This window comes from Brachyhypopomus gauderio, chromosome 6 (genome assembly GCF_052324685.1).
Source record: "Brachyhypopomus gauderio isolate BG-103 chromosome 6, BGAUD_0.2, whole genome shotgun sequence".
Classification (NCBI taxonomy): Eukaryota; Metazoa; Chordata; class Actinopteri; order Gymnotiformes; family Hypopomidae; genus Brachyhypopomus; species Brachyhypopomus gauderio.
In genome coordinates, this window is record NC_135216.1 from 19,148,080 (window position 1) to 19,163,549 (window position 15,470).

Genomic DNA, 15,470 nt, shown 5'->3' on the forward strand with positions numbered 1-15,470 from the left:
ATAAAAATACTGACGTAAAACACTGGTAATAATAATACATAAAATACTAACACAAAACACACAATAATGCAGAAAATCTAACACAAATCACTATACAATAAACAGTAATTTATTGTACACATTTAAAACACCCCGTAAGATAAATGTACCTAATATAGGGAAAAGTGAGTGGGTTTGACACTCACTCATTCATCCAGGAATATTAATGTGATGCTTATTAATCCAAGATACAAAGTTGTTGAGCTCGACCAAGTTATAGCATAGCATAAATCTCAGCCTGCTGTTTTTTAAAGTTCCCATGTCTGAGGTTCTAGCTGCCCTGCAATGTTATCGCTGCTGAAAATTACACTGACCGGACGTTTTTCCAGTTTGACTGTGAGAACAAACCTCAGGCCACCCTGAGCACAATACACATGACTGGGGTTCATTTCTTTAACAAAACACCAAAACAAATATTCTCCTTTACAACGCTTCTTTGTTGTGCCAAAGGTTACTATGACAATGAGATCACAGTCATCAGACCCACCCTGTTCTCCTGTGGGGAAGTATCACAAAACCAGACTGAGATTAATGGTTCAGGTGTGTATGCGAGACATTAATGGTTCAGGTGTGTATGTGAGACAACAGTGTTGGGTTTTTGTTTTTATTCTTTGTATATTTGTATATATATATATATATATATATATATATATATATATATATATATATATATATATATATATATATATATATATATATTTTGTTTTTATTCTTTGTATATATATATATAACAACACAGTATAGAATCCTCTCTGAAGTACTGTACAGGTGAGACATCTAACTTAGTCAAACTCTTAAGAGTTCTCTAATGTCCCCTCAACGTCACAGCTGCTATTAACAGACAATGGCACTATCCTAAAGATACATTACACGCACACACTCACAGGCCCTAACCAGCAGCACTCAAGAGGCTTGGGGCTCAGAGTCTGGATTCGTCATCTTTACGGTTTACGGTGAGAAGCAGCATGTGGGTTGTAGTATGTGGTATGTTCTTAGTATTAAATGAACTTGGCTGTATGTGTCATGGTGTCACATCTAGCCCTGCCCCCACCTGTCATATTTTAAACATACATATATTATATATAATATAGGGTTTAAAGCATTTCCTACATGTGAAGCAAACAATATAACTAATTATATAAATAAAGTACATGGTGTCCTATAATATACCATGGTGTCTCATTGTACAGTTGTGATCAAATTTATTCAACCCCCACTGAAAAAAAGTGTTTTGGCCAGTTTGACATTGATTTTGATAATTTCAGTCATCTTATTTACAATTATATCAAAGAGGCACTTATAAATTGGACAAATATAACATAATATTTATGATGAAATAACCACAAATGTCTTTTCTGTGCTCACATTATTATCAGTTTTTTTCAACCCCCTAGTGACATTATTTTTTATTATGCCACAGTTAGTTCCAACCCTACAATGTGATTGGCTGAGAGGCGATCTAGGAGTGCCAATATTACACGTAATAGCACTGTAACCGAAGCTCTCCTTGTATTACTCTGCCACATACAGGGAACCTAGCAACGAAGCAGCGTTTACAAGCCAAACAGCGCAACTACAAACAAGCAGCAACATTATCAAAATTAATTACAGGGAGTTCGTTAAATCTATTGGCTTCAAAAGCATTTGTTTCAATCTGAAACTGGAGGATGGAGCTATAAATGACCAGCCTGATTCCTCCAATGAGCCAAGGTTTGTCACGCTTACGAACAATGATTTGGATGAGCTGGAAATGGAGAGAAACGACATTAATACCGTAAAACAAACGTCCTGGGCTATTAATGTATTTACATCTTGGTTAAAAATCCATTATCAATAATTGTTGTACTTTATTTTTAATAAATACAATTTTATCAACAGTTGTGGTTTTGTGTATATTTACCTCTATAATATTTATTGGGTAAAGCTGTTCCAGTGTTGTGTAAGTTTAGTAGCGAGCCATTGAATGGAACTATTTTAACCAAACAGCTCGTATTTTCTCGTCCTCTTTAACTCAGAATCTTTCAATAAACAGCAATAATGGTACTGTGGTATAATCGCAATAATATACTCGAGGTTCGTGCTATAACGTGTAATATTGGCACTGCTGTGCTGATCTACGGCACTCGGCCTGTGGCCTCGTGCCTACGACCGCAGCACAGCAGTGCCAATATTACACGTTATAGCACTCCCTCTCGTGTATTATTGCGTAAGTACTTAGTACAACATCCTTTTCCAGTTATGACATCTTTCAAGCGTGAAACATAGCTTGACACAAGTGTCTTGCAGCGACCTATGGGTATCTTGGCCCATTCTTCATGGGCAAAAGCCTCCAGTTCAGTCACATTCTTAGGCTTGAGCGCAGCAACTGCCTACTTTAGGTCCCACCAGAGGTTCTCAATTGGATTTAAGTCTGGTGATTGCGATGGCCACTCTAGAATGTTCCAGCCTTCCATCTTCAACCATGCTCTAGTGCAGGGGTTCTCAACTGGTCTCAGCCCGGGACCCACTTTTTCTCATTGTCATTAAGTCGCGGCCTTCTGGTCCATCATCAGTATGTGCAGCCCCGTCGACAGGGGGGGACAACCAGGTCTGTTGTCCCGGGCCCTAGCGCCAGGGGGGCCCATCAAAGAGCCCAACAATTAATTTTTTATTTAAAGTCTATAATTTTTAAATAATCTTGAAATCTTTCAATAATATAAAATTATGTACTCATAATAAGCTCAATGGCTCAAATATATATGTTTTTTTTTTTACCTATCTGCATATTTTCCATTAAGTGCATACACCCCCGCCTCCCACTGGAAAATGGTTTGATCCAGCACCGACTGTAGCCGGCCGGTATCCGCCCAACAGCGGGAAATACAGTGGTGGATAGTTAAAGTAAATACAGAAATCTGGAGCGCAGAAAAGAAAGGAAAAACATTTACCTGACGAATTTTAAAGTTGCATTGTGTTCCAGGTTTGAAAAGTGCTGGAATTTAGGGTAAAGTACTTGAAAATGCTTGAAATTGTAACTACTTCGTTTCACAACAAATAGCTGTCTGACTGAACAGTTCTCGTGAAGACGTTAAGTTTGGGCGTTTTGAAAATAAACAACCATTAAATAATGTGATAAAAAGCGAATTATTTCGAATCATTTCGAGTATATGTATAAATATTTAACTTAATTAAGTTTAACGTGCTGGGAAATATTGAAATGGACCTTTAAAGTGACGTAACTCCACCTTATAAAGGTATATGAACCCTACAAACATGACTTTGTTCATTGCGCTGAAGTTACAAAATTCGAGAGGTGCACGACCTCGCGAACCGACAGCGCGCAAGGCCCTCGCGCACGGGCGGAGCCACTGCGATTACGTCATTTTCGCGCGAACCCTTGCGCCGCTGGCGCTGGGGGGGCACATGAATCTTTCTTGTCCCGGGCCCCAGCAAGACTGTCAACGGGCCTGAGTATGTGACCTCACAAATGCGCTACTAGAAGAAAAATTCCCATAAACCTTGTGAACAGCCTTCGCAGAAGAGTTGAAACTGTTCTAGCGACAAAGGGTGGACAAACGTCATATTGAACCTTACAGATTAGAAATGGGATGTCACTTAAGCTCATATGTGAGTCAAGGAAGGTGAGCAAATACTTTATAATTACAAATACTTTATAAAACTTTATTTGGTGATGAGAACATGTATGTTCTCGTTCTGTTTCGATTGGTAGTGTTTTTCTAGCGCAGATGCGTATGCAGAGTCAACCAAGATCTAGACGTAAAACTCATTTTGGGGACGCGCTCTTGAACTGTAGTTAACTGGGTTTTTGTTTCTCTGAGGTTTTTGTGCATTGGAAGCCTTTACATATTATACATTTTTGTGTATTACTGAGATTCGAGTAAACTACATTTCAGACACTTCAAACAACAGCGTGCACTCTGGGCCTGACTGCTACCGTAAATCTCCCCTTACAAACTGATATATTTGGAAATGTACATTTGGAATGTGTGTGCAAAAATACCTAATATATGCAGGCTAATATATATTAAATGCATTTTTGCAGAAAGTAAAATCTTTTCAGAATCAAATTTTGGAATTTTTCTCTTTTTGAAATGTATTTTTTTCACAAATGAATAACATTTTTACACTTTTTTTTCGTTACATTTTATTTAATTTCCTTTTTGTCCGTATTGTCTTATTTCCAGGACAAGCGGATGTGTCCGAAGAGCTGATAACTGCCTTAAAACATTTGCTCACGTAGCTATTATCAGACATTTTGTGTAAATCATTTTTTTTTCTCAGCAAGTAGCCACATTCATTTGCAATATCTTAAGAAACCCGTTTTAACTGCCGCAGTATTTGTGGAACGTCACTGCCGCTCGTCACAGTTATTTTATTCGAAGTCAATGTATTCTTTACTCTTTAACGCTTTGTCTTCAAGCATGTAGTCATAGTCTCGTGTCCTGTGGGAGAGATTAAACAAGCCAGTTAAATAATATATTTATTTCAAAGGTATAGAATTAACATATTTTCTGAGGCCAAACAGAAAGATTGAGCACTGTGCTTATTATTATGTGAACAACGTTTAATTTGCACAGAAAGTGTATTGGTGTTGTATATCTAATAATACACTGGCTTTATCTGAAATATTTGATGTAGCTTGGCTTATTATGCAGGATACATCGACTTTTAAATAATTTCAACAGCATAAGGAATACAATTAAGTCTTATTAACTCTTATATATTTCCAGATAACAAATCATTGTGGAATTATATTGAGATCCAAAGCCTTGCAGCACGCGCAGGTGCTGGCGAACCTGTTACCTGGGAATCGACGACTCGAGGGTGCGCGTGAATAGAGCCAAAGCGCGGAGAGGATCCACCACATATGCGTTCCGCCTCCCAAACCTCTGCGGCAGTGTCGCGGACGGTGGGACTTGGGCCCGCCTGCACTCAGTACACACCTGCTCGAAGGACTCGGCGACCTGGGACCGTCCGAACCTCTGCGGGAGGTTGATGGAGGATTTGGGTGTTCGTTCAACGTAGGCCTCGCGACCGAAGCGCAGCGGAAGGTTGGCGTGCAGATGCGATGGTTTGGCTGATATCGGGTGAAGTCTGAGGATGGTCGGCGAGTTCACTCTACCGCTAGTTGGGACCACACTGAAAGTAAAGTCCTCCATTTCTAGACTTCGTGGAGTATCTTGATTGTTCTGTGAGAGGTGTGGAGCGAACTATTATTAGCGAACTATCACTATTATTATGGGTGACAGTTGACAGTACTATCAAAATGTGTGTGTGTGTGTGTGTGTGTGTGTGTGTGTGTGTGTGTGTGTGTGTGTGTGTGTGTGTGTGTGTGTGTGTGTGTGTGTGTGTGTGTGTGTGTGTGTGTGTTTGGCTTTGAGAAACATGGTTTCACTCACCTCTGGATATACTCTGCTGGTGATGTCGGGGTCGTTGACAGCCAACGGAAGCGTGACAGCACTAACGTGGAGCATCAGACTACCCAGAATCCCTAGGGTTAAAGTGAGTGCAGGGTAAGGCATCTTCCTGTCTTCCTCACAGGTCCAAGTATATTACGGACTATTTATACATCAGCACCCCTCCTTCTCTCTCTCTCACACACACACACACACACACACACACACACACACACCAGATTCCCTGTAGAACACTAAATGAATTGCATGCTTATTACAGGAACACTGTTTTGTACATTCACTAATTACATTCTTTGTAGAGTCGTAGCAACAGGTGTCAGGACGCAGGCCCATGAAAGGACGATGCTTTGTGTAGGATGTGAAGGGCATTGTTATGGTTTACCCCAATACACCCCCTGCTGGCCAGGGTCTGCATTGCTTTTAAAAGCGCATCATCCTGTATTGTCATTTTGGCCTTCATGTGGTTCTTTTGTGGGTATATATGACTAATGAGAGGATGAGTTAGACAGAGTGACTCGGTAGCAATGTGCTGACCAGCAGCCAAACTGCCCCAGCAGCCAAACTGCCCCAGGAGCCGCTTGCTTAGGTTTGTTTATGCACTTTCACATGAAGTGACATGAAGGCCCTGTGGATGAACTCTTCCAATTCTAGATTCTGGGTGATATCTTTACAACCCTGCAAATATGAAATGTTGACAATCAAAAACACATTGACAAGCAAAAACACATCTCTTCTGCTTGGTCTTGACACTTTGGATTAAATATCACATTTTCATCCTAAAACTCTAACTGTAGGTAGTGTTGTAACTAACTGTAGTTTTATAACTGTAGTGTTGTAACTAACTTGCCCGTTCAATAAATACTGGAAACATTTGCTATGCTTGGTTTTGAGTCATTGTTTACAGAAGCTACATCCTGCGGTCCGATGTCTTTGCACCTTAAGGAGATGTTAGAGAGCAGAAGGGTTGACTCTTGGAACGGTGCCTATGGAAGAGGCGTGTGGGGCTATTCAGGAGGAGCTGAGACCTACACGCGCTGGCCCTCTGCGACCCAAAGCCCTGTGCACTGGAAACCGTCAGCTGGTAATTAGAGCCTGTGCCCTTTGATCAGCAGTTCAAATCCATTGAAAGAAAGTAGTTCACACATCACTCCAGCATTCAGTGCAGAACAGGTGAATATCTTGTGTGTCAGGTAATGAGGTGTCAGGCCAGCACAGACAGACTGGACCCGCCTGCTGTTTTCACTGAGATATTTTTTAATTGCAATTTGTGTCACGTCGACCTTCACATTCTGTACAGGGCTTTTCAGCCAATATGCTGGTTGTTTATAGACAGGTTTTTAATTTATCAATCCAGTATACCAGTTATAAGTAAGATATTTAAAAGCCCTTTGAAAAATATTTTTAGCTGCAATTCTAGGAATGTTGGTTTAAGTAAGTACCATACCTGAAATACCTTATTATTGGTGTCAAATGACATTAAATTAATTAGAATGAACTAATGTACCATGCACCAAAGCAGCAACCAGAGACACCTGTGATCTGTATGTGTAGAAATATAAGCTTTTAAGGTCTTCTGTTTATATTCACAAAGCTTTTCTCATCTTATCATCTGTTATATATACTGTTTTTTTGTAGTCATTAAGACCCAAAAAGTGGTACTTATAGCACAGTTTTTGAAATCACTATCTCGTGTAGCCTATCTAGTGACCTGGTGCATAAATCCTTAACCTCAATCTTACACTAATTTAACCTTACACTCATTTGATAATTCTAAAACACACTTTTTGAAAAACACAGTTCCCTACATTATGTAAAGATCTAGACGTAGCTAAAGTAGTGGGCATACTAAATTGCAGGGAGAATATTTTATTTTCATGGCATGGAGTACTCTCATCAGGAGTATGGACACATGATGTACTCTCATCAGGAGTATGGACACATGCTGTACTCTCATCAGGTGAATGAATGAATGAATGAATGAATGTTCGATTTATATAGCACCTTTCCAAATTCCCAAGGCGCTTTACAATTTAACACAGGTACAATTCACAGACAACCAATCACACACACACCGGTGAGAAGCGGCATCCAATTGCGCACAGCGTACTCTCTACCGGGATCCACAGCCCCCTGGGGGACTGAATGGGGTGCAGGAAGGGGAGAGAGGACAGACCTTAGTGGCAGAGCACCATCCACCACTGGGCATACAAGCACGCACACACACTCAGACACTACTTTTTATTGAACATAGAGACACAAACACACACTCAGGGAGAATTTTTTGTTGACTGCCAATTTACCTAACCTCCATGTTTTTGGACTGTGGGAGGAAACCGGAGATCCCGGAGGAAACCCACGCAAACACGGGGAGAACATGGAAACTCCACTCAGATAGGGACTTGAACCCAAGACCCCAGTGCTGAGAGGCAAACGTGCTAACCACCAAGCCACCGTGTTACCCACGGTGTGTATGGACACATGATGTACTCTCATCAGGAGTATGGACACATGATACTAAGCAGCACCGACCACACAGACGCAGTACAGGGGAAGAATGCGACAGGAGAAACGAAAATGAGGACAGGGACAAAACACTCGTGAAACACATGATGGGACAGGGGGAAATGAGGACAGGGACGAAACACATGATGGGACAGGGGGAAATGAGGACAGGGACATAACACATGATGGGACAGGGGGAAATGAGGACAGGGACGTAACACATGATGGGACAGGGGGAAATGAGGACAGGGATGAACCACATGATGGGACAGGGGGAAATGAGGACAGGGATGAACCACATGATGGGACAGGGGGAAATGAGGACAGGGACGTAACACATGATGGGACAGGGGGAAATGAGGACAGGGACGAAACACATGATGGGACAGGGGGAAATGTGGACAGGGACGAAACACATGATGGGACAGGGGGAAATGAGGACAGGGATGAAACACATGAAAGGACGGGGAAATGAGGACAGGGATGAAACACATGATAGGACAGGGGGAAATGAGGACAGGGACGAAACATGCATGAAACACATGATGGGACAGGGGAAATGAGGACAAGGACACGCATGAAACACGTGATGGGACAGGGGGAAAGCAAACTCGAGGAATGAAAACATTCAGAAGAAAAACTTAGACATGGACGTGATTGACAGCAGGGTGGGGCACAATATTACACATTAGACACAACATTCAAAACTGAAAACCATGTGTTTTTCTTGAACACACTGCCATGCAACTGCCACACTCACCTTTAAAAATCCAAACCCAGTACTCAAGGGTAAAAAACATTTAGAGCTAATTTTTACAAATCTGTAGATATCCGAGCCTGATCGCTATAAAGATGCCACAGGTTGCAAATCTTGGTTTGCACATCAATGGAGTCCAATACTGCATAGAGATGATGATAGAGAGGACGAGAATGAGGAATGACGATTAACCATAACAGATGAGATCAGAGCCACTCTGGTTGATCATGTGGTCATGACCATGATCGAATGGACAGTCATGGTCTTGTGGTAGGGAACCGGTCTTGTGACCGGAGGGTCGTGGATTCGATTCCCAGGCCTGAGGCCATGACTGAGGTGCCCTTGAGCAAGGCACCTAACCCCAACTGCTCCCTGGGCGCCGGGCTAGGGCTGCCCACCGCTCTGGGCACGTGTGCACCACAGACCCCTAGTAATCACTAGAGTGTGTGTGTGTGTGTGTTCTAACTGCACAGATGGGTAAATGCGAAGGACAAATTTCGATTGGGGTGAAAATTACAATTCACAAATATTATATTATATATAAATATTATATTATATAAATATTTTTACATTTGTATAGGGAATTGATTTTAATGTTTTGCAAAAATTGTATTTTAGAATTGTTGAATGAGTCTAAGGACGAGATTGTGCTTAAGGATTAGGGCACCAGGACAGTGGATAGGCTACGAGAGTTAGTGGTTTCACTTTTTGGAAAAAAAAACTAAGCAATATTTCGAGTTTGGAGTTTGGAGCAGATTCCTGTCTTTGTAATTTATCCTCATGTTTGAAGGGAGAAGACAAGGAGAAGAACCCAAGAAGCCAGAGAAAAGAGGAGGAGTTAGTGAAGAATGGAGGAGTCAATGTACAGGGAGAAGTCATGGTAGAGAGGAGGAGTCAATGTACAGGGGAGGAGTCATGGCAGAGAGGAGGAGTCAATGTACAGGGAGAAGTCATGGTAGAGAGGAGGAGTCAATGTACAGGGGAGGAGTCATGGCAGAGAGGAGGAGTCAATGTACAGGGAAGGAGTCATGGTAGAGAGGAGGAGTCAATGTACAGGGGAGGAGTCATGACAGAGGAGGAGTCAATGTACAGGGAAGGAGTCATGGTCGAGAGGAGGAGTCAATGTACAGGGAAGGAGTCATGGTCGAGAGGAGGAGTCAATGTACAGGGGAGGAGTCATGGTAGAGAGAAGGAGTCAATGTACAGGGGAGGAGTCATGGTAGAGAGGAACCAGTGGACAGTGGAGGATCAGTGGAGAGGGAGATGTGTCAAGACAAATCTCCCCCTTCAACACAGAGCAAGTGTCTACAAGCAGGAAACCCCAAGATGTGGACCAGAGCTGTGGACCAGCACAGCACTTCCAGCAGGAGAGGGGCTATCAGACCTAACTGCCTACGTCTGCAGGAAGACACCATCACCACTCTAAGCGGCACTCTGCAGTTTAATAATTCTTTCAATTTGTGTTGGTCATCGGAACAACCACCAGGTGGCAGCACAACATAAATATCAAAACCCTCTTTTCTTGTCTACAAATTAGCTTATAAATGGGTCTTTGAAAAGTTCAGTTTTCAGGCACACACACACAGATGCTCGGAGGACACACTGCATGTGCTTATAGTTACCTGGAAAAATACCTTTTCTTCCATAAAAAAAACCCTGTTGAAGAAAAATAACATAAAGGATTTATGCATATTAACAAATGGTTGTTTCACATGAATTAACCAATGCTGCAGGTATTTCTCTAGTGAAAAGACAATTAAAAATGTATTATAGATATCTAAATGTTTATAGACATTATTTATATAGGTGATTACAGTTTTTCTCAGTCGATTTGGTTCATTTCTCAGATCAGAATTTAAATTCTCAAAATTGTTCATTCAGTCTCCACATCTCCTTGTCACTTGTGCACATCATAATTGCATTTCTCATTGTGTTTAACATTTTGCAAATGCTTTTGTACATATTGCAAATGGACATGGACAGTTGTCGGTTGTTTTTTACATTATCAGTTGCTTTTTGTTTATCAAAATGTGTTGTACGGATTGTCTGTTGAATTGTCTTATCCTCCAAAACATTTAGTCTTTAGGTCATCGCCTAGGTCATTATATGCAAAAGTGCTGAACATGTTGTCATAATCTCTATGGCATCATTGTACATTTATTTATTTAGTTAATTTTTTGTTACATTTTGGTACTTTATCCTAATTTGATTAAATTGTTCGCGGGTGAACATTCAGTTACAGTAAAAAAGGGAGTTTGTGAAGGTTTAGATCAACCAATGGTCTCAATCATAGGTCAGAGGTGCATCTCATGAACCTTTACTGTAATTGGCAAACATTTATAGAACATATAGTATATATATATATATATATATATATATATATATATATATATATATATATATATATATATATATATATATATATATATATAGTCTCATAATGGAAAGACAAGGCCATGTATAGGGTGAACAGCCAATAGGAGAAGTAAGACTGTGTGGTGTAGAGGGGTAAGACTGTGTGGTGTAGAGGGGTAAAACTGTGGTGTAGAGGGGTAAAACTGTGTGGTGTAGAGGAGTAAGACTATGTGGTGTAGATGGGTAAGTCTGTATGGTTTAAGGCTGAGGGGACAAAACAGTGAAATAAGGGCAACAATTGTGGACCATGTTTTACATGTAAGTCATGGTCTCACAATGGCTGAAGCTGGTCGCTGGGTGCAGCTGAATATTGGAAGAACAACTGTGTCTTCAATCGTTCAAACATTTCATAGAGATAACATTTATGTAATTCAGAAATGTGCTCTCTGCTGTAATGCTGCACATTGATATACATTCTGACATGTTACTGTATTCAAATTTTTTTTATTTTTGCATTCTTATATCATATAGGATATCAAGACTAGCTCATAGGGGGAGGGGCAGATGTTCCATTTTCAGACAGCAAGAGGAGGCCGTATGTGCTCAGGTTGTTTTGAATGTGTAGAATAAGTTTCTAATTTTGCAGTTTTTCCAGTCAGTTGTCTGTCTTTTCTGAATTTCAATCAGATTTGGGTTTGTCAACAAATTGCAGTGCGAACAATACAGTCAAACAATATTGCTGTACAAATTTGATTCCAGTCCAATTTCTTGCTATCAGTCTCCCACATACAGTCACGTGTAACTTTGTGTTCCATGTAAGTTTGTATGTGTGTAATATGTATTTGATATACCACAGAATGTGCAGCATTCTTGAAATCAAAAGCTTAGCTAGTTTCCATCAGAATATACAGTCTACACTGACTGTGACTTATAGTTGCACTGACAACATGACTAAGTATTTTGACTGCCTTGTTCATAGGCAATGGCACACAGACTAGATATTCTGATGGCACAGACAAATTGATTGACCTAAATATTTGCTTTTGAGGCAAAAACAAAGAATTTTGAGTGAAGTATCTGCTTTTGCAGGTATTTCATTGAGTTCTGCTGTTTGCACTGTTTTGAGAAATGCACTAGTTGTGATACCAGTGTAAACCATGATGTGAGAAATGAACCAAATCGACTGAGAAAAACTGTAATTACCATTAGGTGTGAGTGCACTGTGATAATAACCCTAACTAATGATTTCTTTTGTATCCCCAAAAAAGTATTGTATTTTTTAAATGGCCTTAGTTTTTAATGTCAATTTAATTGAAAAACTACTTCTATTTTCAAAGCTATTTTTCAGTGATTTACACTAAGTGTGTACAGTGTAGAGTTATGACTCTAAGAGCGGTCTGCCTGTCTTATGCTCCTCAAACTCTTCCATCATGACAAGCATTTTTCACTCCATTCTCTCCATCAAAACCCAAGCAAACAGGCCACACCCTCTTGGAGGGCAGAGTCTGTCTCATAATGACCCACACTGCCAACCAATGAGCTGACCTCTGAGCAGTTTTTTTCCACCAATCAGGAGAAAACAGGAAAGGCCTGATGAAGGAGCCGGATGCCGAGAAAATTGGCCTTAACAACGGAAAAGGGATGTGTTCATATACGCATGTGTGTTTCTATCAGCTTGTTACTGTTTGTGTGCTAAATAGATGACACATGTTTACACTTATCTCAATGTGTTATCTCTGCCTTTGAACTTTTGGAGTGTAATCTGCCCTAGATAAAGACAACATGAACAGAGGCAGAACAGAGAATCAAGTCCCATCTCCAAGGGCTAGTAGCTCCTCCCACTTCTTACGCCTGAACTTTAACCTCTAAGATCTTCATTTCCCTGTTTTTCTGTGGCTGTAGCTGTCAATGGCAGCCTCTGTGGGGGTCAAAGTTGATGCTATGGGGCATTGAAATGGGTTGGGGCCAGTGTGGGAAGATTGAGGGACCTTTACCCTCTCTCAGGAGATGAACTATGACCCCTTCACTCAGCCTGGAGGAGAACTGTTGGAACAACCCCCACTAATTAAATGAGACACAGGAACCCCCCCCCCCCCCCCTCTCTCTCTCTCTCTCACTCACAGTCTCACCCCATCTCCCTCTCTCACACACAGTCTCTACCCCTCATCCCTCTCTCTCTCACAGTCTCCCCAATCTCTATCCCTTTCTCTCACACAGTCTCTACCCCATCCCACTCTCTCTCACAGTCTTTCCCTCTCTCTCTCTCTCTCTCTCTCTCTCTCTCTCTCTCTCTCTCTCTCTCTCTCTCTCTCTCTCTCAGTCTCTCCCCCTCTCTCTCCCCCTCTCTCTGCCCCCTCTCTCTCTATCTCTCTCTCCCTTTCTCAGTCTTTCTCTCTCTCTGGCTTTCTCTCTCACACAGCCTCTCCCTCTCTCTTAGTCTCCCTCATCTTTTCTAATTCTCTCTCTCTCTTCCTCACAGCTTTCTCTCTTTTGTGTTATTTGAACTCTTGATATGATAATGGTTTGGTCTGTGTGATTTTAGGAGAGCAGCACCTCTGTCCTCAGCCATCACACTATCCCAGTTTTCTTTCAGCATGTCTGGTGTGTGTGTGTGTGTGTGTGTGTGTGTGTGTGTGTGTGTGTGTGTGTGTGTGTGTGTGTGTGTGTGTGTGTGTGTGTGTGTGTGTGTGTGTGTGGTGTGTTTGTGTGTGTGTGTGTATTTGGGTGTGCTTACAGTAATCTCAGCTATAATTGCTTTAATGCTTTCTTCTCCACAAAGCTTTCTTCCCCCCCCCCCACCCCCCCCCCCCCCCACACACACACACACACACACACACACACACACACACCATCATACGTAGTTGATTCAGTGTGAATACGTCATGGCAGCTGGGGAGATCTGTGCATGACATCATGTTTGTTTAACTGGTGTTGTGTGATTCTGCACCATTGTCTAAGTTAACTTACAGAATGAACATACACACACACATACACAACACAAATATGATGAATCACACGTGCACAAATATAACACAGCTTAAATACCCAATTTGTTTGCCAGCAATGAGCTCTGTTCACTCTGGGAGTGTTGAGGAAGACTCAGTGTGTGGGTAGGGGTGTGTGTGTGTGTGTGTGTGTGTGTGTGTGTGTGGTGTGTGTGTGTGTGTGCTTGGGTGTGTGTGTTTGAGTGAGTGCGCTTGGTATGTGTGTGCTTGGGCTGTGTATGTGTGTGTGTGTGCTTGGGTGTGTGTGTACATGGGTGTGTGTTTGTGGTCAAAAACAATTTGACATTTACATTTAGGCTTATGGTTAATTAGGACTGGAATGTTTGTCCTATATAGAAATAAATGTCTAATAAACTAGAAAGAAATACCACATCAGTGCATGGATCAGTGTTCTAGCTTTAATGAGTCCTGGATCTCTGGCATTGACTGGCAGACTGTGAAACCAGAATGGATTTGGTTTTGGTCTTTGAACTGAATCTTGAAACCATCTAGAAAAAAGAAAAGAATGCAGTCTGACTATCTGTCATCACCATGACAACCTAAAAACCTTTCCTACCCATCAATGTGACTTGGCTGTCCTTGTAAAATGTGACATGAGCATTTCACTAAGAGCTTTGCAGAGAGAGACTTTAAAAAATGTGCAAAGAAAGATGAACTGATGACAGAGAGGTGAGGGGGGCTATTTTTCAGTGATGACACAGAGATGGCATTTAACACAGAGATGGCAGTTAACACTGTGAGGGGAGTTAATACAGAGAGGGGACTTAACACAGAGAGAACGGGAGTTAACACAGAGATGAGAGTTAACACAGAGAGGGGAGTTAACACAGAGAGAAGGGGAGTTAACACTGAGATGAGAGTTAACACAGAGAGAAGGAAAGTTAACTCAGAGATGGGGACTTAACACTGAGATGGGGAGTTAACACAGAGAGATGGGAAGTTAACACAAAGGGGACTTAACACAGAGATGGGGAGTTAACACTGAGATGGGGAGTTAACACAGAAAGATGGGAAGTTAACACAAAGGGGACTTAACACAGAGATGGGGAGTTAACACTGAGATGGGGAGTTAACACAGAGAGATGGGGAGTTAACCCAGAGATGGAGCGTTAACACAGAGAATGGAAGTTAACACAGAGATGGGGAGTTAACACAGGGAGAAGGGGAGTTAACACAGAGAAGGGGAGTTAACACAGAGATGGGGAGTTAACACAGAGAGATGGGGAGTTAACACAGAAAAAAGGGGAGTGTGTGTGTGTGTGTGTGTGTGTGTGTGTGTGTGTGTGTGTGTGTGTGTGTGTGTGTGTGTGTGTGTGTGTGTGTGTGTGTGTGTGTGTGTGTGGGTGGGTGTTTGTGTGGGCGTGGATGTGTGTGTGGTTGACAGCTATGACTGAT

The 15,470-nt window shown here is 41.6% G+C and overlaps 1 protein-coding gene and 1 long non-coding RNA gene across 2 annotated transcripts; one reads left to right on the forward strand and one right to left on the reverse strand.

Annotated features, from left to right (window-relative positions):
- Positions 1-4,233: 4,233 nt before the first annotated feature.
- npvf (neuropeptide VF precursor) lies at positions 4,234-5,570 on the reverse strand. Its single transcript, XM_077007813.1, has 3 exons — positions 5,439-5,570; positions 4,843-5,228; positions 4,234-4,481 (listed from the first exon to the last, which is right to left on the reverse strand). The coding sequence occupies exons 1-3, from the start codon at positions 5,559-5,561 to the stop codon at positions 4,412-4,414; spliced, it is 579 nt and encodes a 192-aa protein (XP_076863928.1). The 5' UTR covers positions 5,562-5,570; the 3' UTR covers positions 4,234-4,411.
- On the forward strand, positions 4,922-10,327 carry LOC143516256 (uncharacterized). Its single transcript, XR_013131627.1, has 3 exons — positions 4,922-5,552; positions 6,399-6,537; positions 9,506-10,327. It is a non-coding gene; the product is annotated as an uncharacterized LOC143516256 (long non-coding RNA).
- Positions 10,328-15,470: the final 5,143 nt, after the last annotated feature.

What these genes read in the sequence shown, in the direction of transcription:
- npvf (XM_077007813.1), bottom strand. Translation starts at nt 5,561, where the DNA reads ATGCCTTACCCTGCACTCACTTTAACCCTAGGGATTCTGGGTAGTCTG. An exon ending in CCAGCAGAGTATATCCAGAG is followed by an intron (nt 5,229 to 5,438) that starts GTGAGTGAAACC and finishes CACCTCTCACAG; the next exon opens with AACAATCAAGATACTCCACG. An exon ending in CTCGAGTCGTCGATTCCCAG is followed by an intron (nt 4,482 to 4,842) that starts GTAACAGGTTCG and finishes TCTCTCCCACAG; the next exon opens with GACACGAGACTATGACTACA.